This window comes from Narcine bancroftii, chromosome 3, assembly GCF_036971445.1.
Source record: "Narcine bancroftii isolate sNarBan1 chromosome 3, sNarBan1.hap1, whole genome shotgun sequence".
NCBI lineage: Eukaryota > Metazoa > Chordata > Chondrichthyes > Torpediniformes > Narcinidae > Narcine > Narcine bancroftii.
In genome coordinates, this window is record NC_091471.1 from 351513678 (window position 1) to 351540229 (window position 26552).

The window sequence follows — 26552 nt, forward strand, 5'->3', positions numbered from 1 at the left end:
AGGTCAGGTGTCATCTATGGGAAAGGGAGCAATTAACATTTCAAGAGTCAGGTTGCATCTGAGGGAAGAGAAGCAGAGCTAATGTTTTGAGAAAAAAATCTTGTTAAGCCGCTGGGGGAGCAGGAGAGAGTAGATGCCTCCAGTACGTCACAATTTTCATTAATTTTTTTAATGTACTCAGCATCTGATGCCTCATAGTCTGCTGCTATGGATGGATTCCAGTTGCCCCATACTGCTTTTCCAATGTCCTGGTGAAATCTTTCACCATTTTTATTTCAGACTGCACCAAGATCAGCGGAGAAAATCTAAGTGGGAATGCAGAAAAGGAATTTTCAATGACATGATTTTGTATGCTTGAAGTAGACTAAAAATGACAGGAATCACAAAAATAAGTTGTATCTTAAAAAATGGTACATGATAGGAATATTTTAAGGTGATTTTCATGATCAGCAGCCCAAAATCCATAATATACACACAAAAGTATTCAGGAAGCTCCTTATGGTTCATGCCTATTATGGGCTTGAAGGGCACCGATTCCTGCAAAATTTCACTCCTTCACCGGTATGGCCGCGCGTGGCGGTCGGAACCGAGGATAGGTGGCGGGCGGGAACCAGCGGCGCGTGGTGTGGGGTTTGAAGCCGGTGGCGGGCGGGAACCAGCGGCGCGTGGCGTGGGGTTTGAAGCCGGTGGCGGGCGGCGGTTGAAGCCGGGGACAGGTGGCGGGCGGGAACCAGCGGCGCGTGGCGCGGGGTTTGAAGCCGGGGACAGGTGGGGGGCGGGAACCAGCGGCGCGTGGCGTGGGGTTTGAAGCCGGGGACAGGTGGCGGGCGGGAACCAGCGGCGCGTGGCGTGGGGTTTGAAGCCGAAGGCGGTTGGTCGGCTTTGCGAGCGAAGGGAAACGTGGGGTGTGCTGTCGTCCGCTGCAACCGCCATTCGGCCAAGTAGCGAGGCCGCAGATACTGTAACAAGGTTAGTACGTTTAAAATTAATCGTTAGGGTGGTTTAAATTAAATATATTTTTTTAATATCTGCCCTAAATTTCATCAGCGATTCTAGCGTCTGTTGCCTGGTTTTATTTTTGAGATCGACCCTCCATCAACATTTGTTTCTCATTCTGAATTGGTGGGTTGGTTCTTCAGTGCATCAGGGGAGGAAGTGCCAGAGCTGGAACTGTAGAATAAATGTCAGGTAGCACCCTGCTATGTGTCCAGGAGCAGCTGAAGTGGTAACACCAGGATTATAAGATCTGGGAGATGTTGGCTCTGCCCACTGCAAGGCCACCCATTTCCAGCTACTACATCCAGTGCTCCTGTTGTGGTCTCCTCAACATCAGAGAGACCAGATGCAGACTGGGAGATCGCTTTGGCTGCAGCAATGGTGTGAATCTCCCAGTGGCCACCCATCTCAAACCCCCTTCTCATTCCCTTGCCGACATGTCTGTCCATGGTCTCAGCACTGCCAGACTGAAACCACCTGTAAATTGGAGGAAAAACACCTTGTATTCCATCTGGGCATCCTCCAACTGGATGGCTTTAACATGAATTTGTAGTCAAGCATGAAAATCTGCTTTTCTGGATGAAGGGCTCGACTCTGAAACATTGGTTATGTGCATCTTTATCTTTGCTATAATTTGGGGGCCTTAAGCGCACGTGTAGGTAATGTGTGTATAAGTTTAGAAAAGTTCTTCGATTCACAGTCCAATCTCATTTCTCACTCCTCCAAGTTCACCAGTATCAGGCAATTCTTGTACTATGCACAGAATTTAACATTTCTGAATTTTCACTCAGCTCTGGTGTTTAAAAGTAATTGCTTACTGCTAAGGAAGGTTTTCGTTGGTTTCAGAGAGAGATTCGTTGCTCGTTGGACACACAAAAACTGATTCCCTCCGATCAGCCACTTCAGTGTCTTTCCAAAGAAACATCCCGCATCAGGGTTTTCCAAATGATAACCTTCAGGTCACCACAGAGTTCGTTTTTTCAGGTGAAACATTCTAGCCAGCCATTTCCTCTTGTATGGACCACATCAGTCGGAACTCACAACCTGTCTTCAAAATGGGGGTTTTAAAGAAGTTGCCAGCTTGCCATGCTGCAGGAACTAGTTTTTTTTTCCTCTCTCTCTTTCTTAGGGAAAGCCTGTTTGGTCTTTTCTTTTTCTTCTTGCAAAACCACATGACCTTCTTAGAACAGCAAACTGCTTTCAGACAGATTGCCGGCACCGGACCCAATTTTCTGAGTCTGTTCATCTGTTGCTTTCAAACCAATAATCCATTACTCCACAGCATGTCCAATTAACACCTACTTGTGAAGTCTCTATAGACATTCCTCAAAGTTTTTTCAAAGACACTCAGAGCCTAGATTGTCTGATTTGAGCAGAACATTTTAAATGAGATCTGTTTTGTGAAGTGTTTGTGTTTATTTGTGACCTACACAGTCTATCTCCTTCAAAAACATATCTATATACAATATAAAATATGATATAATCTGTCACAGTAGGTTAATAGGATAGTTAAGAAAGCCTATGGGATGCTGGGCTTCATTAATGGGGAGATTGAGTTCAGAAGTTGAGAGGTCACGTTGCAACTCTACAAATCTTTGGTGAGACCACACTTGGGTATTGTGTTCAGTTCTGGTCATCTCATTATAGGAAGGACGTGGAAGCTATTGGAGAGGATACAGAGGAGACTTACCAGGATGTTGCCTAGATTGGAAAATGTCTTATGAGGCAAAGTTAGCAGAGCTGGGACTTTTTGGAGCATAGAAAGATGAGTGGAGACTTAATAGAGACTACAAGAAAATGAGAGGCATAGATAGAGTGGACACTGTAGATGACACTCTCCACGTTCTAATAATTTTTCAATTCCAAAACACTTAATCTTCTAAGAAACGTAAGCTTTGATATTCCAAATTACAATAATCACTCCAATAAATCAAACTGTATTTTCAGCTAAAAGTAGCTTTAATTGGTTGATAAAACATTTTGCCTAACTTCGCATTGAGATTTTCATAATAATGGATAAATAAAGCATTTGGCTATATTTAAAGACATAACGATGATTAAGATAAATAAGATGAATTCAAATAAAAGTATTTTGATCTCGCGTATCTTCCATAGTTCTCTGAAAAATGAACACAAGCTCCCCCTTTTGCTCAGATATTACAACATATGATGTCACAGTAACTATGGTAGCATTACAAAAACAATTTATCCTTAAAGAGATAGTCATAAAATTAACAAAAATCAAAAACACCAGATTTTAACCTTTATAGACATCCAGCACCTTTTTCCCAGGGCTGGAATAGCAAACACCAGAAGACATCTGTACAAAGTGAAGGGAGGAAAGTTTAGGGGAGACATCAGGCGTTAAGTAATTTTTTTACACAGAGTTGTGGGTGCCTGGAATGCCTTGCCAGGGATGATGATGATGAGACTGAAATGTTAGGGGCATTTAGACTCTTAGACAGGCACACAGATGGAAGAAAAATAGAGGATTACAGGGTAGGGAGGCTTGAATATTTTTTTAAGGAATATATGGGTTGGCACAGCATTGAGGGCCAAAGGGTCTATGCTGTGCTGTAGTGTTCTATTGATGAAGGACTCAAGCCTGAAACATTGGTTATATTTCTTTATCTTTGCCTATGTAATGTAAACTGTTTGACCATCTGAGCTTCTCCAGTATTATGTTTTTATTTTAACACAGATGCCTGTTTTTTCACTGATCATGAGGAAGGGCTCAAGCCCGAAATGTCAGTTTTGTGTTTTATCTCCTATCAATGCTGCAAGACCGGCTGACTTACTCCAGCATTTCTAGAATCACAGAATCTGCAGACTTTCATGTTACACTGGGTTTTGACCATCATTTTAAAAACCTTTAAAAGAGGGCATGCTGAAGAGTCATTGTCTTTTTTTAAATATTTTGATTATTTACCTTTAATGCTGAAAGTACCAAAAAAGAAACTTTTTTTCTCCAAAGTCCTTCATTACAAGTATTGTGGAAAATTTTTAAAAAATAGACTGAAGGACAACAAAGAGTGCAGTTAAGGTTAATACACACAAATATTTTAATATATGCTATATTTAAATTTCTGGCAATGGTATCCAGGTTATTGGCTTTCACACCACCTTCATTGTTAGCTGGATCATTAGTGACACAGTCATGATTTTTGTGCTAACAATTTAATCTTTAAAAGTTATTCTAATTTTATATTAACCATTGCCCAGAAGTGGCCACTGCTCACTGTGCAAGTGGCAGGAAATGGTGCCATCCAATTTGGTCACAAATCATACTGATTCAAAATTCCTAAATTTGATCATCAGTTGGCACAGAGTTCAGATTAGCTTTTAGTGTCTAGACTTGTTTGAGTGGAAAGCATAAGAAAACAACCATATAGAACCAGGAGTAAGCCAAAGTGGCCAGCAGTTCAATCTTCTTACAGCTGTCTGCTCCAAGCCTCAACTCTTCTAGGTTAGTTCCACTTATCCCTCAGATCATTTAAAACATTGTATATACCACCAGTGGTCCAGCCTCCACAATGCTCAGGTAGAGAAAATCAGTGATTCACTGCCCTCTGTGAGAAGATGTTCCCCAAGGCACCTCAATTTTAAATGACTATCTCATCTTGTAATTGGGTTTCCTCTTTAATATTCTCCTAGTAATGAAAAGTCTCAATACTCAGCCTGCCATTCCCTTTTACGATTTTTAAAATTTCAATAAGAACATGATTCATTCATCGAAATCAGTGAATACAGAACCAATTTCCATAACCTTTTATGTTAAGAAAACCTTCTTTCAGAATTGACAATGAATTTCTTCTGGGTTCCCTCCACTGTTAGTATATCCTTTTAAGTAAAGATATGAAAACCAAACACAGTACCAGGGGTATATCCCCATCGAAGCATCATATAGGGAAGACCAGTGCCCATAGGATTCAAGTTGATAGGCATCATAGAGAAGGTGGGCTAAAGGTGCCAAGTTTTTTTGGTCTTTGATTCTGAATGTTTCCTATTCTTGTTTTCTGTCATGAATCCTCATATCAAGTGCTACAGCAAATGTGAACAGGGTCAATCTTTAATACCAATTGCAAAATTGTTAAGGAAAGTTGGGCAAAATGCCAGCAGACTACAAGAAAACTCTTTATTTCGAAGGAAGAAAGAATCCAGATGAAATATCTTTGTTTAAATTATTAAACATACTTTGTAGCATAGCTAAAAATGAGCTTCATCTATGGATTTTCTTTTCAACATTATTGGTCTGAAAGTGGCAGCTTTATGTAAATCTCTTCATTTTGTCTGGATCCCCCCCCAAAAATTAATTTCTATTTTATCTCAAATTTAGTTTTAACGTTTCCAATATCTTTGTCCACTTAGTCAATTATCAAGCTACAGTTTTATACAATGTTAGGAAACATTCATTGAATTCAGAATGGGCCCCTTTATCCCACCACCTATCTACACTAATACGCACTCAGCATGTATCACTCAATACTTTGTATTTCCCTATTCCCTTGTGTACAATTGGACTGAGATAAGAAGAAATTTTGGAATCAGGTTTATTGTTGTGCACGTCTCATGAAATTTCTTTAGAGGTGAGTGAATCTGCTGAATTAGTTCCTACAGAAGGTTATGGAAGCTGTCACTGAAGATATTTAAGAAGCTAAATAACTTTCTCGATGCAAAAAAGTTCACTGAATGGGAGGAGAGAACAGGAATACGCTGTTAAATATAAGATCAGTCACATTAAATGGCAGATCAGGCTCAGGGCTGAATGGCCAATTTTTGCTTCTATTTTGTTGTGTTTCTTGCACAGCTTAAATAATTGTGCCTAGAGCGTGAGAAGGAATAGGAGCAGGCCCTCAAATCTTCCATTATTTTAATTAAATCAGATGAGATCTGAGCCATTTACATGCCTGAGTAGGAGGAACACTGCTGAAGGTTCAGTATATATATTTGTGCATATTTAGTCTGGCATAGTGAAAATGCAGCAATTTAAAAGACAGTGAAATTATAAAACATTGTTACAATGGGGCGAAAGAGAAGATAACTCATATCTACCAATAGGGTAAAAGTGAAGTACTACAGTATTACTTGGTAGTTCTTATAGGTCCAATAACTGATTTTTTAAAGATGTGTTTCACTCTTTGCATTGGTTTGTTGCAATTAATTTCCCAAATTGGTCAATTAACAATATCAACATTACACTGAGCAAGGTGATGCTCAACAGTGGGGTGGAGCACACTTTTAGATTTGCAATTTAATTTTTTTAATGTATTCAACAATGCCTTTAATAAAGAATATATTTTGAAAATACACACATTCCAAAGTACAATTCTCAATTTGAATATTTATGCTCATTAAACCAAACCTGCAGTGAATTGTTTTAAGAAATAAGTTTCTAGGAAAACGTGAATCTGCAGGGGTTTGTGAGAGATAGACTATAGGAAAATTAGATAACCTTAAAAAAACCTTTCATGTTTGATCGGCAGCTGTGAGAACCTAACAATAAGATCAGTTTAAGTGACCCCTTCTTTCCCTTCACTGTTTCGTTATGAATCAGACATTTTGCATTCTGAGTTAATCAACCACTGAGAACTGGAAAAAGATGATCTTCTGCTGAAGAGTGCAGCCACAACAAATATTCATTGTACTTTCCTCCACCATCATTCCCATTCCCCACCCTATCCTAACCCCCACCCCCAAACATGCTCAAAGTTTCGTTCATTTTCTGAGAACAACCTTTTCCAGGGCTTCACCAATCACAAATACATAAATAAACAAGAAAATATAATTGGCTATCTGAAAGAATTAAGCTTTGACCAATATCACAAATTAATCTCCCAAAAATTAACAGTTGGTTTTATTTTGGATTCCAGCAATCTTAATTTTAATTTTACAAAAGCAAAATACTGCAGAATAAGGAAATCTTAAATTTAAAAAATTTGAAAATAAAATCCTGGAAACATTCAGAAAATCAGGTTATCTGGTAGACCTGAATATTTTCTGCCTTTATTTCAATTTCCTCTTGTTTTTAAAAATTGCTTTATCACTTTCTACTCCAGAATCTGGGACCCTTATCCATGCCCATTGTAACAAAGTGTTGGTGTAGCTTTGCTTCTCAGTGCTCCGGGGGTGCATCCATGCATGTCTCCCATGGGTTTTGGGGCATTCGTGGCAGAGAGATTAGGAGGAGGGTAATCCCACCGAGGAAGAGGATAACAAAAGCAGCACAGGCACAAGCAAAAGACCAGGAATATTCAAATTGAATCCATATGGTTTCTTTGCTGTCTATCATCCTTTTCACTGACTGCCGCATGACTTCCACAGAAATTATAATGCACAGCCCTGAAATAAAGCCAAATGGAAAGAGTCAGGAGCAAGAAGCAACAATGATGGGAAAATTGCACATTCAGAAACCAAACTCAACCTTATTTACCAGCACTCACTGAAAAATAGTTTGATCAGCAGCCAATTTGACCCAGTGGTTATGGTTCAAAGCAGCGATATGGGTGGGAGATGTTTCATTTAAAAATATTCTGCTATCAAACAATAAGGAGGAATTGCTGAGCTTCAATACTGTCTCCATTGTCAACTGAGTCACAACGTTAAACTCAGATCTGATCAATTGCCCCATGGAAAGCTGTTCACTGGCCACCTTTCAAAAATGCATTGATAAAGAGTGAAGAGTTGTTTGAGCCATGACAATCTATAATTTGAATAAATCATGCAACACGCAATTCCTGATCCCTGTTCAATTTATAGCCTGTATTAGGTAAGCTATCCAACTCAGTGAGCTATTGTTGTAGGTAAGCCAAACGGATGGCATAAATGGATAATTTTCACCCAGTGGGTGAAGAATCACAAACCAGAAAAATAGACTTTTTTTCATTTTACTCCAGCATTGCCTCCTCTTGGAAGAGGATTGACTTTATTGATGCTCATATATGAATGCCTTGTGTGTCCCAGTGGGGACAACTGAACAGTTAGGACTAAACTTCACAGCCTAGATACCTGAAGTTAAAGATTAAATTAAATAGAGGAAGTACCTTTGAATGGGATAGGTAGTATCAAATTAAGTGCAAAAAGGCTGGATTAAAAGACAGGAAATTGTAGAAAAAATAAATATTAAACTTTGTATTTTTCATTAGCTGAAGAACAATTAACCAGCAGAAGGAATGATACATCACCTTTCTAACTGTTGACATTCTGAGCAGAGAGTTTGATTGGTGTTATGAACAATTACCATGGCATTAAATAAGTATAAATACTGCTAATCACCACATCGTATCTATGTTAATGTGCAACTGCAGCAATTTCATCAAATGCAATAAGAGATTAAGGATGAGATGTCCTTTTCACAGCTTTAGCAAGAGTTGCATAAATTTGCTAGCAACTAACAGCCATTGACAATTCATAGAATAATTGTTTCTCACCAAAAGCTGCTGTTAGCTTGTTAATAATTGTGACTGATGTTCACACATGGGGTTTTCAGCAAATTCTGACTCATGATTATTCTGGTTCTCTTTATCTGACAGTATCAGAACATGATGAAACAGAACATTTTATATGATTATTAATCTTAATCGAGCAACTTTAAATAAAGATATATTAGCCCAAAAGTGGAGATGGTTTTTGTTAACTACCTGACCAGACCTACCTGAGAAAATGAAGAACATGCTAGCTGGTTTCAAGAAATAATCCATTTTCTTTCTGAAGGATAGGAGGGTGCAGATTGTGCCCAGTGTCATAAATCCCACACTGATGATGGCTATAGCTGCTGCTGAAATGCTGTACTCTGTGGAAAGAGAAATGAGCATAAAAACTGCAGGTTATTTCAACTGAAGTATGTTAGATAGTTTACCTGCTCTGCAGAAATTGATACTGGAATGCCAGTTATTATTGCAAAGTGGCATACCCTTCAATTGTAGTCTTCTTCTCACATTTATCTTTGCACAAATAAAAATTTGCATTTTCCTTTCACATCCAAAAGTATTTTAGAAAATAATTTCATATCTATATTATAAGGTTCCTGTAAGGTGAGAAATGCAGTGGCCAATGTATGCAAGGCAATGTCTCACCAATAGCAATTTAGAGTTAAATTTCACTATCCAACTGGTATCCACATACTTCCTCTTGCCTGGGGGCTTTCCTTTCCCTCCCCCCACCCCCCACCATGACCTTTTTATTCAGATATCTTTGAATGGGATAGGTAGTATCAAATTAAGTGCAAAAAGGCTTGATTAAAAGACAGGAAATTGTAGAGAAAAAAAATATTAAACTTTGTATTTTTCATCAGGTATTTTTGGCACCCCTGAAGAAGGGCTCAGGCCCGAAATGTCCACTGTCTTTTACTTTCTATGGATGCTGCATGACAGACTGAACTTTTCCAGCTCTCTTATGTACTGAATACTGTGGTGGTCCACCACCACAGAGCTCAAGCCAGCACATAGCGCGGCACATGCAGTAGTTAACAGCAGCATAACACACTGCAACAAGTCCCTTTATACAGTGAACCAGTACGTTTGAAATCTGGAGCAGTACAAGGCCAGTAGCCCTAAAATGGCGCTGGCCAAGATGCCCAGCTAACAGATCAATAACAGGCTGGGGAAGAAGGGTATTCACATGAAAGAATGTTCCCGTCTGCTATTATTATTCATGCAGCTGATGTCAGCCAATCAAACAAATGGCGGGAACTCCAACTGTATAAAAGGAGCCTTTCCAGCCTCAATATATCTCAGAGCTTAACCTCCCACACTGCGAGTGTGTGTGTTTCTTTGTAGCAGTCGGCAACAATTGTTAACCCCGATGGTTTAGACGGCATCTAAACCCAGCAATGGATAGCGAAGCAGCGATCAGCGAGTCGGCCTCAAGCTCCTGACCTTCTGGAAATTTCAACCTGGCATGTGGTTCGACCAGGCTGAGGCTCAGTTCTAGATTCGGGGCATCTCATCTGAGACCACACAGTATTACCATGTGGTAAAAGTCCAAGGAGAGATGGTGCTTCTACCACCAAAGATGGGGTTCCAAGGCCCATTGATGCTGGTCATCCTGTGAGTTCCAGGGAAACGACAAGGCCAGCCATTGCTGATGGCCAAGGTGGCTGGCCATCAAGAGAGCCTCCTGTACATATGGGATCGCCTTTCCAGTGGACAATTCTTGGTGGATATAGGAGGGGAGGTCAGCATGATGCCCTCGACAGGTTTGGACACTAGATGTAGGCAAGTGGGCCCCGCGTTGAGGGCTGCCAACAACAGCAGCATACAGACCTATGGGATGTGTAGGGCCAAGCTGCAGTTTGGAGGCAGTCATTTCTCGTGGGACTTCATGCTGGCAGCAGTGGAACAGCCACTCCTCAGAGCATACTTCCTGCGGGCCCACAGCCTCCTAGTAGATCTCAAGGGCACACGGAGACATACAAAACCTTCATACTGAGGGGTGCCAGGCTTCCGGCACTGCATCTTGACTCCATCCACAGCTCGGATGATGAGTTCTCCAAGGTACTGACCAAGTTCCTGCCAATCCTTTCCCCTTAATTCATGGTGGAGATGCCCCAACATGGTGTCAGACATCACATCTTACCAAGGGTCCACCTCTCCATCCAAGGGTGAAACGACATCCCATGAAGAAGCTCCAACTGGCAAAGGAGGGGTTCCATAAGCTTAAGGAGTTGGGCATTGTTTGGTGGTCAGACAGTCCATGGGTTTCTCCCCTGCACATGGTAACTAAAGCATCTGGGGCTGGAGACCATGGGGCGACTACCGCTGACTTAATGAGGCCACCACTCCAGATCGTTACCCCATGCCGCATCGCCAGAACTTTTCGGCAAACCTGCACAGAGTGATGATCTTCTCCAAAGTGGACAGTGTGCGGGTACAACGAAATTGCTGTGCACCCTGACGACATCCCCAAGACGGCTATCTATCATCACTCCATTCAGGCTGTTCGAGTTCCTGAGGATGCCATTTCGGGCTCAAGAACACAGCACAGACCTTCCAGCGACTGATGGACGCGGTGGGCTGAGACCTGGATGGCATCTTCATCTACTTAGATGATATCCTGGTGGCAAGCTGAACCCGGCAGGAATATCTACAACACCTCCAAAACCTCTACAATTGTCTACGTAAGTTTGGCCTTACTATCAACCTGGCTAAATGCCAGTTCGGGGTGAGCACAATTGACTTCCTGGGCCACAGGATTACCAAATTCAGGGCCAAACCACTACCCAGAAAGGTGGAGGTAATCCACAACTTCCCGAGGCCCTGTACGACCAAAGGACTGCAGGAATTCATGGGGATGGTCAACTTTTATTGCAGATTCATCCCTGCAGCGGTTCAAATCACGTGGCCGGCAAGGCGAAGGACTTGACTTGGGACAATGACTCCGCATGAGCCTTCGTGGAAGTGAATTGATTGTTCTGGCTAATACTGCTCTCCTGGCCTACACCAGGTAAGTCGCACCCACAGCCCTCACGATCGATGCCTCAAGAATGGCAATTGGTGGAGTTCTGGAGCAGCAGATAGAAGGAAGTTGGCATCTGCTAGCTTTCTTCAGCAAACATCTGCAGCCCCCTGAGCTAAAGTACAGTGCTTTCGACAGAGAAATGGTGCCGCCATTTCAGGTACTTCCTCGAGGGAAGGGCTTTTACGGACCACAAGCCACTGATGTTCGCCCTGGCCAAGATCTCCAACCCCTGATCATCTCACCAGCAGAGACACTGGTCTTACGTCTTGGAGCACACAACTGATGTAAGGTGCATCTCGGGAAAAGACAACATGGTTGCGGGCACCTTGTCGAGATAGAGCATCCACTCTTTGTCTAACGGACTGGATTTTGTGGCACTGGCAAAGGCACAGCAGCAGGATGATGAGATACCTCAGTACAGGACTGTCGTCACAGGGCTGCAGCTTCAGGACATCCCAGTTGGGCCAGGTAACACTATCCTCCTCAGCGACATGGCTATCGGGCAGATTCAACCTATGGTCCCATCGGCATAGAGGTGACGAGTTTTCGACTCCTTCCACGGGCTGGCACATCATCAATCAGGAGCATGGTGCAGTTGGTGGCCAGCAAGTACGCATGGCATGGTTGCAGAAACAAGTCAGCGGGTGGGCCAAGACGTGCACACTGTTCCAAACAGCCAAGGTACAGCATCATACCAAGGTCCCACTGCAGCCTTTGGACCCAATGGAACAAAGGTTCAACCACATTCATGTGGACATAGTGGGACCCTTACAGTCTCATAGGGTTTCCGCTACCTGTTCACGGTGGTCAACTGTTTCACTTGGTGGCTAGAAGCAATCTCCCTGGCCGACACATCCACCAGGTCCTGCGCCAAGGCACTCATCTCATCCTGGGTGGCAAGGTTCAGGCTACCATGCCACATAACCTCTGTCAGAGGCGCACAATTTACCTCCAGCCTGTGGGCCAATGTTGCCAACCTGTGGGGCACTCATCTACACCACACGACATTATACCACCCGCAGTCTAACAGGCTGGTTGAGTGCTTCCACAGGCACCTCAAGGCCGCCCTTATGACCAGACTCAAGAGCCCCAACTGGGTGAATGAACTGATATGGACATTACTGGGGATTCATACAGCCCCAAAGAAAGACCTCCACACATCCTCCACTGAGCTCATCTACGGAAATCCACTCATGGTCCCTGGGGATTTCGTTCCACTGGCCAGAGGTCCACAGGAGGATGGGCTGTGGGAAAAGGTTGGTAACCTGGCTCCGATCCCACTCTCCAGACACAAGCAAGCCAAATTCAATATCCCTAAAGAACTCCAATATATGTTCATGTGCAGAGGGCCACAATGTCCACTGCTACAGAAGCCCTACAAAGGCCCCTTCCGAATCAGCCGGAACAATGGGGCTACCTTTGAACTGGACATTGGTGCAAATCAGAGGTCTTCACCACAGACATGCTCAGCCGGCACACATTGACCCCACACAACCTGTGGAGATGCCAGCACCTCGACGCAGAGGCAGACCACCAAATACATTGGGGGTTGCATCCAAGGACAATATGAACTGTAGCGCTGGTTCTGGGGGGTGGGGTCATAAGGTGGCTCGCCACTACGGAGATCGAGCCAGCACATCGTGTGGTGCGCACAGTAATAAACAGCAGAATAACACGCTGTAACATTTTCCTTAACACAACGAATCGACGCAGTTGAAAGCTGGAGCAGTACAAGACAAGCAGCCCTAAAATGGCACTGGCCAAGCTGCCCAGCAAACAGTTCAATAACAGGCTGGGGAAGAAGGGTATTCACATGCAAGAATGTTCTCGCCCGCTATTGTTATTCAGGCAGCTGATGTCAGCCAATCAAACAAACGGCGGGGAACTCCAACTGTATAAAGGGAGCCTTTTCAGCCTCAATAAATCTGAGCTTAACTTCCCACGTTGCGAGAGCGTGTATTTCTTTGTTGCAGTCGGCTACAATATAGCATTTTTTAGAAAAGATGATTAAGAAAGAAATACTTATCTGGATTTTGATTCTTTGAATTAATGCTATTGTAGCTGACCACTACAAAGAAACACACACACACAGTGTGGCAGGTTAAGCTCACTCCTTTATTAGGCCTGGAAATGCTGCTTTTATACTGTTCAAGTTCCCGCTGTTTTTGCTGATCGACTGAGTCAACCATATGAATAACAATAGCGAGCGTATGAATGCCCTTCTTCTGCAGCCTGTTTCTGCTGATTTAGCTGGGCAGCTTGACCAATGCCATTTTAGGGCTGTTGGTCTGATGTTGCCCAAGCTTCTACCTGTAGTAGTTCGTTTAGCAATCTTTGTCCATGTCAGCTGCCGTGCGATTTGCCGGCCCGATCTCTGCAATTGTGGGCCACCACACCATGAGACCTTTTCTATGCACCCAGAAATGAAATAGGGCTTCATTTAATGCCATATAGGAGTAGCAGTAGAGGGTTTTGTATTCAGGCCTCTAGAATATGTCTTTTACCCAGAGCAATCGGGTTTGTCAGTGAGTGCTGCCCTCTGAGCTTAACTGATGCTGCAGAATAAAGTGAAAGGGTTCTTGGAATTTATGCTGTAAGTTTTAGTGAAGTCTAATTATGTAAAAGGCATTAGATTATTTTATTTTAAATGCGAAGGACCCGTTGACTGTAATATTCTCATATGTGAAATTCCCTTTGTGGCACTTGGCACAGAGCAGAGCACCAGTGGGTTTGATTCTTGGTTTGTGCTAAGGTGCATTACCTCAACCAAATTGCTCTATAGATTTGCTGAAGGCAAATGTACGCCCAATGAGCCAACTTGGAAAATGCACTAGATATCAATGGAGCATTGATTCAGATTTGATTGAGATTCACCCTGACATTGGTGCATATGGGCTATATGAAGTTTACCACGTCTATCAGATTACTGAATTGTTGTGGCTCCATCCTTGGAAAGGAATCGTGCCTTTGAAACAAGTAGGGAAAAACTTGATGGAGTTATGCAGTGAATCCTTCTCCATCTAGGAAAAGCAAATATAGGAATGAGAGAGCCTTTCTACCTGGCTTGCCTGTTACCTGGAAAGCAGAGCTGATATTTTTCACTTAATAGTTTTTATTGACATGAATAAATCTTAGACGTAAATTAGTTTTCTATTTCAAAAGATAGTTCCAGATTTTAACTACCTTCTGTATGTTTATGTTTCAAAATTTTACTCCTGAAATACCTGGCTTCAATTTTCTTGAGTTAAAAAGAAAGGACTAGATGAGAAGTTGTTTAGGGAATTGATTGTGGAATTAGCTGCTCAGTTGGGGAATATGGAGTGAAAGCAATTCCTCTAACAATTCCCTTATGAACTTCTGATCTGAACCTTTTTTTTCAATTCAAGAGGCAGAAATTATCTCCTTTACCCCTTCATCAATTAAAAAAAAGATTTAAGTTTTGCGTGCTATATTAATTTTCTTTTATGATAATAATCAAGTAATTTTTAAGATAAAGATGTACAATAAGTGGAATAATTGGTAGAACTTAACTCATGACCAAGAAATAGCATTGTTGTCACTTACCCTTCTGTGTGGTAATTTGGAATAACTCTGCATTTTCTTCTGATGTGAAGTGCTTGAAATATGTGCAATTATATTCTAATCAAACATAAAAAAGCAGCAATTAGGAAAGAGCACATGGGCATAATTCTGCACAAGACACCATCTAACTTATCCCTTTCACACATTCAATGAATGCAGTTGTGTTTTCCTCTCTGACATGGAGTCTACCCAACTCACCTGAAGTTTCTGAGACAAAATTTTAATTAAAATGTTTTCCAACTTTTACAACTGTGATACATTTATTCAACTATTCTTTGAATCTGTATTTCAATTCTCTTTCTTCCATCTTCCCTTCCTGATTTGATTGAACCCAGTTAGGGACAGATCCTGAGTCCCATTTTGCATTTCTGCAGATTTGTATCCTGTTATGGATGTGGAGATGTCTAGCACAGAGGGATTTTGTAAATTGATAAATTGTGGTCAGACCTGATCTGGTTTCAGCAACTTGCTGCTATTCACTGAAATGCGCTGATGCCTCAAATTTTCCAAAAGAGGCTGGATGATGAGGGGTGTGAAGTGATTTGATCCCACTTTATTTCATAAGATGCTCAAATTTAATGACAGAAACCACAGACCTTTATCTGATATAATCTCAAAGGTCATGGAAAAAGATTTGAGTTACCATATTATGCATCATTACTTTATAACTTCTAACTTCCTACAAAGTAAAACCAGGTAGCATCATTACTTTATCACTTACATTAAGAAGAAACTGGAAGGACCTGGACTTGCTTCAATTTGCTGATCATCATAGTAAGTGAATAATGGATGCCTTCTTGCTGGCCCTCTACACCTATGTCAAGCTGTTGTTCATTGACTACAGCTCCACATTTAATACCATCATATTCTCTAAACTGATAACCAAACTCGGGGATCTGGAACATGTTCGCCACTTTGCAACTGGATACTCAGCTTCCTCATCAGTAGATACCTATCGTTGTGGATTGCTAACCACCACCTCCTCACTGATCTCAAGGTTGTGTGGTTTGTTCCCTGCTATATTCCCAATATAATCACTGTGTAGTGAGACAGAGTATATAGATGTTTTTGGGAGATAAATAGGGAAAGGTTTGTTAGAGTAGGTTACATACAAACACTTTAAAACAGATGTTATTTGAAATACTGGAGCTCTGCTAATGCTAGACATATCAGCTCCACAACTTTTGCAAGAGCTTTGGAGAGTGCCCAAAGACTTCACTAATGGATTGTTGCTTACAAGAAGGCAACAGATGAAAGATCTTGTCAGAGCCACCTCCTGTCTGAAAGAGAACGTGCTGTTCTAAGAGGGTCAAGTGGTTTGGCAAGCAGAGAGAGCCAAACAGTTTTTTTCTGTGTGTGTGTGTGTGTGTGTGTGTGTGTGTGTGTGTGTGTGTGTGTGTGTGTGTGTGTGTGTGTGTGTGTGTGTGTGTGTGAGAGAGAGAGAGAGAGTGATAGCGAGAGAGACACACACACAGATCACTTCTACAGTGTTACAGTCAGTAACAGCAGCTGGGACTGGAATAGGACAAGCTGACAAGCTTGTGGAAAGTCCCATTTGGAAGACGGGGTTGTAAGTGCTTTGTTCAGCCTGGTCAAAGCCTTTGTGGTTCATGCAAGAGGAAAGGATTGGCTGTCTAATATTTTACTTGGAATAAGAGAAACAAAAAGGCATTCTGTGGTGACTTGAAAGAAAGAGGTTATCCTCTGGAAAACCCTGAAAGGGGAAAGTTTTATCATCAAGACAATGAAGTAGCAGGTTGTCCATCATACAACAAATCTCTCTCTGAAAACCGACAAGAACCTTGCTGAGTGGCAACCATTTACCTTTCAAGCACCAAAGCCTGATAAACTTAATAAATGTTAAATTCTGTGCACAGTATAAGAATTGCCTGCAACCAGTGAACTTGGAGGAATGAGAAGTGAAATTGGAATATGAGCCAAATAACTTTTCTGAACTTACACACACATTACATACACCTGTGCTTAGAATTAGAATGGGGTTAAGTAAGTCAATAGTGATAAGTTAAAGTTTGATTCTGTTTTCATGTTTAAAGATAAGTAAAAGCAACATTTGTTTAAGTAACCATTTGTCTTGATGGATATCTATTGCTGCTGGGTTTTGTGGTCCTCTGGGCTCGTAACAGTAGCCCGGTTCCAGTATAGTGCGTTTTTATGAACTATGTGCTATTTTCCCTGCATCTGCATTTGTATTTATATTGTGATAGCATTGGATAGGTTCATATTGATGTTCTTGCTTCTCAAACTCCATAATAATTTCACAGACCACCTGGAGCACCAAGATGCAGCAATAGTTTTGAGGTTTAGCGTTTTCAGTATTGATACTTCAAAGTCACATTTTTACACTATGTTGAGATATGACAAAAGCTATTGCACAAGGTAAGACCTCAAGGCATTGAGAGTAATACATTAGAAAGGAAAGACGGCTTTGGTATAAATTGACAATGGGACATTGGGATAAATAATTTATTGTCAAGTTGGAAAACTAACTAGTGGAGTAGCAATGCTGGGAAAATCAATTACTTGTAAATTTTATTACTGATTCAGGTGAAAGGACTGATTGTGTTGTAGCAAAATTTGCAATTTATGCAAAGACAGGTGGAAAAGCAAATTATAAGGAGGACACAGAGTCTGCAAAGGAATATATAGGGAAGTCTTGCCACTATGGTGAATGGTGTTGGTGACCTGGAGTACTGCATACAAAATTGGTTTCCTTGTTTAATGCGGATATGCTGTTATGAAAGGCAGTTTAAAAATTGATTAGATTGATTCATAGAATGAAGGTGTTGTCTTTTGAGGAGAAGGTAAACAAGTTGAGCCTGATCAGAAGAATGAATTGGGATCTTATGGAAACATATAAGGTGAGTGCAAAGAGGACACTTCTTGGTCAAAGCTGAAATTTGGGGACATATTTACAGGATAAGGTATTATGCATTCCTGATGAATCTGATGGGAAATTTTTGTCTCTGAGCCTGAGAATCTTTGGAATTTTGTAGTTCAGACATATTTGGAAGATGAATTTTGGAATGTAGGAGAATGCACTGTTAAGAGAAACAGGAGGAAAGTGGCGGTAACCCAAAGAATGTTCCAATCTTACTGAATGGTCGAGCAGGCCTGTAGAACCATTTAGTCTACTTAAACTTTTTTTTTTCAGTTCTAATGCTACCCATGACAAATTGTTTATTGAATTAACAAATCCAAGGAACGTACAAATTGGACTTCTCCCATGTCATTGTACTTTGATCACACTGAACAACATTTTTTTCATAAGATTTGCTTCCTGAAAAGAAAACGAGGATCACGATATTTTCAAGCTGAACACAAAAATATTTTTCAATTTCCTGTATCATGTGGGAAGTTGGAGAAACATTACATTAATTTCTACTGAATTTAGCATTTTTAATGATGCTGACATATTGCGTTGGTTCAACTGAAATAAAAATGTTTTGCCGCTGGTTTTCATTGGCCAGCATTGATGGATTCCAGTTGCTCTCATACCTGTTTTCCATGGTTTAAATTTTCATACCTGATTACAGCAAACCCCATCCTTGCAGTCTTGAACTAAGTAGTTCTGTTTTGCTTTTGATAACCTAAGTCCCTGGCCAGGTCATTTAATTCTGGGTGTGTGGTCAGATGAGGATAACCAGGTTTAAATGGTTCAACATCTGGATCAGTGTCATTTTCCACATCTTGTTCATGCATTATGGCATCTTCATCTGCCTCATCTAGGCTCATCAACAAAAATAGCTTTATCATCAACAAAACTAGCTTTACCATTAACATGCATGTATGAAGGCCCCTATGAAGTATTTGTTCCAGATTTTCCATGGCATTATGAATAAGATCTTGCAAAGTGTGGATCATTGCAAAATCAAAAATTTCTGTTAATTGCCAGAAGAAAACCTGATACTAGTGACTATGTTGAGAGATGACTTGAGTACAAAGTGAAGAATGCATACTCTTGCAATGAGTAGTGTCCTTTGGTTTGAAGATCTCTGCCAATGGCTAACAAACAGCAAAGGAAGAATTAAGGACAACACCAGTGCAAAAATATTTGAAACTGAAGCAGAACAAAGATGGTGCAGTATTTCACATGATTTCTTTTGATTCTTACTATGATGCTCAGACCATTGGAAAAGTATGTGAGTGGAAATGGAACAAGAAACTGCATTTGCTAAACACAAAATTAACAAATGAAGCTCTTAATGTTCATTACAATAACACACACATTCAAATTGCTATGTGATGGTCAGATTACTGAATAAGTACAGTATAAGCCCTACAATAGATGTATGGCAAGAGAAATTGTTTCTGTTTCCCCACTAATATCAATTTTGCAACAATGGATAAGGAAGCACTGATATATATTGGTATTCAATAAATTGCATAATTTTTTTTAACCAAACAGATGGAAGCCATTACTGGTGATATTAGATCCAAAATCCTCAAATTGTATTTCAACCATATAATCATGTACAGCAGTTATAAGTGTTATTGCAGATACTCTCCAGCAGTTGGTACATGAGGACTTTGTTGAAAATGAGAATGTATTTTACAAATTAAATAAGATTGGTGATGACTTTACAATAACGATGTAACTAAAATCACGAGATCCAGAGAATCTGTGTTGAAGATGGTTTATGAACAGACAAATAACGAATTGAAATAATTTGATCAGTACCTAGGTTTTCAAGAAACTGAAACCATTCCACAATTATTGCAGTGGGTTATCATGTAACCAGGAATGTTGATCAATTTGATCATAAAATAACTGCTTCTTTTGTTGGACTTCATATTGAAAATACAAAATAATGATGAAAGGAATTGCAAGATGGTTTGTTTAATAGCCTGTTTGGTCAGTGGATTCAAATTGCTGGCAAGTAAATACAGGAGCAGATCACAAGGATACCTTGATGAAGGGCTCAAGCCCAATCATTGATTATCTTTGTTATATAAAGTACGCCATTTGACCTGCTGAGTTTTTCCAGCATTGTGTTTTTACTTCAATCACGGTGTCAGCAGATTTTGGTGTTTTACTCATAAGGATGTATATTTAAAACCCAGCATGAAACAATGACCTGACCAATTTCTGTTAGCTACTAGTGATACAATTATGTTTAGCTCTTGATAAAGAGAAGTTGACAGCGGGTGCATGGCCACGCTAATGAACTGAGCAGGTGTTTTGAAAGTGCTCTCACAAAAAGTATTAAAAAGATGGTTTAAAAGCTCAAAAGCCAGATTTTTATTGTCAAAAATGGATAAAACTGGTGCTAAACGACCGAGGCAACCAAAAACAAAAACTGAAAAAGTAGCAGCTCAGCCAAGAACATGAAGTGGATGCCTGATGAGGAGTGACTCAGCAGGGGCCTTGGGACTGGCTGAAGCCAGCAGAGCTGGAGAGTCAAACCAAGATATAGCCACCATCCTGAACTTGATTGAAACTTTATGCAGTCTTTTTATAAGTATGGAATCAGCAATAAAAGATATATCAGAGAAGGTAATGGAAATTAAAGAAGTTGTGAAAGACTTAAATGAACGAATAACTCATTCAGAAGCTGAGCTGGACAAAACTAAAGACAGACTGAAGGCACTGGAAGAAAAAGCAAAATTATGGGACACAGAAAAGAAAGGACTGATGGACAAGATCAACCATGTGAAAAATTTTAGCAGACATAACAATGTAAGAATCATTGGACTGAAAGAAGGAATAGAGATAAAAGATGGTAAGTTTCTTTAAAACAGATAAAATAAGTTAAATGCAAAGATGCAAATTGAAAGGGCTCTCTGGACCATCGGACCAAGAAGAACTGGCAAACAGTGACCATGACCAGTCCTGGTAAAGCTTTTAAGTTACCAGGAGAGAGATAGGAGCAGGATATAATATTTGAAAAAAAAATAATTTAGTGGTGGTCAATGCAAAAGTTAAGTTTTTCCAGGACTTCAGCCCTGCCTTGGTCAAACTAAGAAAGGAATTTGATGAGGTAAAGAGACAACTGCGATCTAAAAACTTTAAATATTCAATTATTTATCCAGCAATTCTGAGGATGGATGTCTCAGAAGGTAATCAACAAATTTTCAAGAATAAAGAAGTTAAAGAGTTTTTAAGAAAGTCATGAAAAGATTAAAGTCACCAGCTGAAAGGACTGAAAAGGCCATTTTAAAATGGGACTAACTGAAAGACGTATCTTTTTATTTATTCTAAAAGTACTGAGGCATCTTGTTTTCACTGTTAAAAGAAAAAAAACATTTTGGTTTATATGGAGAACTTTGAAAAGATAGCAAGGTAATAAGAAAGCAGCAAGGTGGGAACTACAACTTGGGGGGGGGGGGGAGATAGTGCACTGGGAGAGGAGTGATTTTAAAAGATGGCGACAAAGGGAGGGTTTCTTCTTCTTTGGAAGAATCCATGGGATTTTTTCATGGCTTTCCGGGTACTATTGTCAGTGTCACCGTCAGAGCTAGGGATGTTTGTGTGTTTCTAAAAGGAGAAATGTATGTGTTGGAAATGTCTTTTAATAGGGAAATGTTAAGATGGTATTTATAAAATTGTGAAGATATTATTGTTATACAATATTTGTGTGAAAAATGGTATGATAAAACACTAAAATGTATTAGTCTTAATATTAATAGGATAAATGGGATGGTGAAGAGGAAGAGGATCTTGGCTTACTTAACTTAAAAGTGTATGTAATATTTTCACAGGAAACATATCTACAAAATTGGAACATGATTAATTAAAAAGAGGATGGGTAGGACAAATAAAATAGTCTTCTTTTGGTTCAAAGGGAAAAGGGGTAGAAATTCTAATTAATAAGAATACACCAGTGTTGATAGAAGACACTTTGATCAAACCATGAGGTATGTAATGGCACATTGTAAAATTTATGGAAAAGCATGGATATTTATGAATATTTATGTACTGAAATATTATGATGAAGCTTTAATGAAGGATATCCTCTTAAAAACAGCAGAGGGAAGACAAAATATATTATTTGGAGGAAACTTTAATTTCTGCTTGAACCCAATACTAGATATATCGGCAAGAACAATAACGAGGTCAAAAGCAGCAAAAACCACAATTTCACATGTGAAAGATCTAAATCTTATTGATGTATGGAGACAATTATGTCCTGCAGAGAGAGAGAGAGAGAGAGAGAGAGAGAGAGAGAGAGAGAGAGAGAGAGAGAGAGAGAGAGAGAGACTACTCCTTTTACTCATATAAAAAGATTGACTAATTTTTAATGTCTTACCATTAAAAAGTAGAGTGATAAAAACAGAATATCTCACGAGGCTTCTATCAGACCATTCTCCATTAATATTAACTATAGCAATAATGGAAAAACAAGAGAATGTATACAGATGGTGTCTCAATGCTACATTGCTTAAAAGAACAGACTTCTACAAATTTATGGAGAAACAGCTAGAAATATTTTGTGAAACAAATCTGCTGTCTTCTAATAATAGTTTTCTGATATGGTACATATTTAAAGGGAAAAATTATATCCTATATAAAGAATATTAAGAGGGAACGTATGGCAGAAGTAAACAGTTTGGAGAAGAATATTAAAGAATTGGGAAAAGTATCAAAGAACAGGACTATAAGAAGAATACAGACTACTGGAAAATAAAAAAAGCTAAGATATAATATAATACAAACATATAGGACAGAAAAAGTTATATTAAAACTAAACAACAATTCTATGAGTTGGGTGAATGGGCAAACAAAGTTTTAGCCTGACAGATTAAAACAGAGGAGTCAGCAAGAATGATAAATGCTATAAAAATGGAAATAAATGCTCTATAAGCAAAAAAAATTAATGACACTTTTTAGACAATATTACACAAAACTATACAAATCAGAATTACTAGGAGATGAGAATGAAATGGAAGAATTTTTGCTGAATGTTGAACTTCCACGGCTGGAAGAGAGAAAAATAATAGAATTAGATACTTCCTTCACAAGGGAGTAAATCAAAAAGACCTTGGGCACCTTACAAGCTAAGAAATCACCAGGTGAGGATGGATTTCCACCTGAGTTTTATATACAATTCTTCTTTGGCTTGGCTTCGCGGACGAAGATTTATGGAGGGGGTAAATGTCCACGTCAGCTGCAGGCTCATTTGTGGCTGACAAGTCCGATGCGGGACAGGCAGACACGGTTGCAGCGGTTGAAGGGAAAAATTGGTTGGTTGGGGTTGGGTGTTGGGTTTTTCCTCCTTTGCCTTTTGTCAGTGAGGTGGGCTCTGCGGTCTTCTTCAAAGGAGGTTGCTGCCCGCCGAACTGTGAGGCGCCAAGATGCACGGTTTGAGGCGATATCAGCCCACTGGCGGTGGTCAATGTGGCAGGCACCAAGAGATTTCTTTAGGCAGACCTTGTACCTTTTCTCTGTCACGGTGGCCAGTGGAGAGCTCGCCATATAAAATTCCCCTTTTTTAATGGATGTCCTGGACCAAGTTGTGGAAACACAAAGCTTCCTGGAGTCATTCTCAACTGCGATTATTACAATGTAACCAAAAAAAGAATAAAGACCCACAAAAAACTTCATCACATAGACCAATATCCCTGTTAAATGCTGATTATAAGATACTAGCAAAAGCATTGGCTAATAGATTAGGACAATACTTGCCAAGACTGATACATATGGATTTGTTAAAGGAAGGGATTCCTCAAATTGTCTAGAAAGGTATTTAATATAATACACATGGCTGAATCGGAACAAAATCCAAGCATTGCAGTCTCCCTAGATGCAGAAAAGGCATTCAACCATTTGGTATGGCTCTTTTTATTTAAAACACTGGAAAAAATTGGTATAGGCAATAGAACATTTATTAATTGGATAAAAACATTTATACCATAAACCACAAGCTAAAATAATAACAAATAATCAGATATCAGTGCTGTTCCCCTTGAGTAGATGGAGTAGACAGATATTCCCCCTGTCCCCAGTGCTTTTTATTTTAGCAATTGAACCACTGGGGAAGATAATAAGAAGGGATCCAATATAAAGGGCTTCAAAGTCAGGCAAGAAGAACACAATTAGTCTATTTGCCGATGATGTGCTATTGTACCTATCAAAATTAGATAAATCTTTGGAAAAATTACAAGTAACACTGGAAAAATATGGAAGAATATCAGGCTACAAAATAAATATGGATAAAAGTGAGATAAGGTCATTAACAAATTTTGAATGAAAAATACCAAAAAGCAAGTAAATTTAAATGGAAGACGGATGGAATAAAATATCTTGGAATAGCAACTGACAATAACTTGCAAAATCTGTACAAACTAAATTATGTTCCTCTTCTTGGGAAGATAGAGACCTACATAAATGGAGAAACTTTCCAGTTACTTTGGTGGGAAGGGTTAACTGCATCAAACTGAAAGTGATGCCAAGACTGAAATACTTTTTTCAATCGCTGCCTCTTTTGTTACCGAATACATATTAAAACGTTCCTATGGAATAATAAGGTACCAAGAATTGCATTGGAAAAACTGACATGAGGGGGGCGTGGCAAGATGACATAAGGAATAGACGTGCCATCCAGCCCTCTCCCGACTCTTTGGTATTGTTTTGTCTTTAAATGTCCGTTAAAACCTTTTAAAGGTTAGATATAGTTAGAGCTGTTAAACTAGTTTCCAATGGTACAATTGTTGAAAAAAAGCAAGAAAAAACGGCAACAGATCGTTAAGAAATTACATTTTCCAAAGATATCAGAAGTTTACAAGAAGCCAGGACTCAGAGTGGAATGGATCCAGGAGGAGAAGCACAGGAATCAGCAGCAGAGCTCCGTTCTTTGCCGGTAGGGCTCTTTAAAAATGGCGCCCGGCAGCCCTTAGAGCAAAGGGCTAGCCGGGCATGTGTATTTCAATCAACGCCCGCTATGAGCGCTGTTACAGAGCCTTTGACAGCTGAAACAGCTGGGAAGCCGCCAGCTGAAGGCTTGCAGTTAAAGGAACGTCCACTGACTGATGTAGCGGTGGCGCTGCAAAGTGCACCACCTGTAATGAAGATTTCTACAGACTTCAATGTGTCGGAGATGCTTGACAGAATATGGCTTGGGGATAACCCTCGCCATCAACCTCCAGATATTACTGGGGAGGTTATGGCAGGGGTTTCTACACGGTCACACTGCAAGAAAAGCAGTTAAATTAAGGGAGGAAATACAAGACCCTTTGGCTATTCAGAAACAACAGACCCTATTGTGTCTGAATCTACTTCAGTGGATAAGTTTCTTAAGAGTCTTGAATCTAAGTTAGCTGTTACATTGAAAGAATTCGCTAAAACTTTAGATCAACTTGATACTAAACTTAATACCTTGGTGGATATTAATACTCAACAGATGGCTGATTATGGAGCATTTAAGCTTAAAACGAGTGAAAGACTTGATTTTTGTGACCAAGGTTTAGTTGAGGTACAAGATCAATTACAAGATGTCAATAAAACAATTGAAACTTTACAAATTCAGAATAAAAATTTAGTGAAAAAAGTTGATTATTTGGAGAATCAATCCAGATGGAATAATATAAAAATTGTTGGTTTACCAGAAGATATGGAAGGATCAGATCCAAGAAAATTCTTTACTGAGTTGATTCCACAAGTATTAGGACAAGATAAGTTCCCGGAAGGCTTAATATTGGAATGTGCTCATAGAGCTTTCAGAAGAAAGCCTTCTTTTGGACAAAAGCCACGACCTGTTTTGGTTCGTTGTTTAAATTGTTATGATAGAGAGACAATTTTGCGTGTGGCCATAAGAACTGCACAACAAAGAAGATCTCCTTTGATGGTTCAGAATAATCGTGTTTTTTTTTTATCCGGATTTGAGTCAAGAAGTTATGTCTCAACGACGTGAATTTAATTTTGTGAAAGAAGTGTTGTGGAAAAAAGGTTATAAAGCAACATTTAGATATCCTGCGGTATTGAAGATTTTTCAATATGGTTACCAACCAAAATTTTTTGATGATCCTAAGGAAGCCATAGATTTTGCTCAATGGTTACCAATTATACAATTTCAGGAAAGACGTAGTCCTCCACGGTCCCCAAAGAGAGTGGAGACACAAGATGGGAATCGAATTCCAAGGAGAAATGGAAATAATGGTGGTCGAAGTGATAAAGTTGATTAAAAAAAAATAATAAAAATAATTTTTTTTCTTTGAGAAAATTTTAAATAATGATGATAGTTTAAGTGAAACGTGAGTTGGGAGAGGGAGCTGGGTGGGCACTATTTTCCAGAAGTCATCAGCTACGTGTGAGTTATCTCACACCCAATATTTTGTGGCACTTACCGCAATGAGCGGTTGACCCAGGAGGAGGTAGCAGTTGCCTCCTGTCTGGTTTTTTTTTCTTATTAATTTTTGGATTGAGGAGTGAAGGTTTTTTCTATTTTTAAAAAAATGTTTTTATTTTTTTTTGTAGTTCTAGGAGGGGATAAGGAGAGGGGGTGTTTTTTTCTCTCTCTCTTTTTTCTTTTTTTCTCCTTCTCTTTTTTTGTGTTCTTTTAAGT

At 39.8% G+C, this 26552-nt stretch overlaps 1 protein-coding gene and 1 long non-coding RNA gene across 2 annotated transcripts in view; one reads left to right on the forward strand and one right to left on the reverse strand.

The window, feature by feature from the left end:
- The first annotated feature begins 837 nt into the window (after positions 1-837).
- Positions 838-26552, forward strand: part of LOC138759422 (uncharacterized) — a 122137-nt gene continuing 96422 nt past the window's right edge. The window contains exon 1 of the long non-coding RNA XR_011354824.1: positions 838-969. This is a non-coding gene — a long non-coding RNA (uncharacterized lncRNA). The remainder of the gene's footprint in view (positions 970-26552) is intronic.
- Positions 6694-26552, reverse strand: part of cacng1b (calcium channel, voltage-dependent, gamma subunit 1b) — a 40079-nt gene continuing 20220 nt past the window's right edge. Inside the window, exons 2-4 of the mRNA XM_069929786.1 lie at positions 15016-15090; positions 8648-8785; positions 6694-7335 (exon numbers count right to left, since the gene is read on the reverse strand). Coding sequence (XP_069785887.1) covers positions 7109-7335; positions 8648-8785; positions 15016-15090 — 440 coding nt within the window. The 3' untranslated portion in view covers positions 6694-7108. The remainder of the gene's footprint in view (positions 7336-8647; positions 8786-15015; positions 15091-26552) is intronic.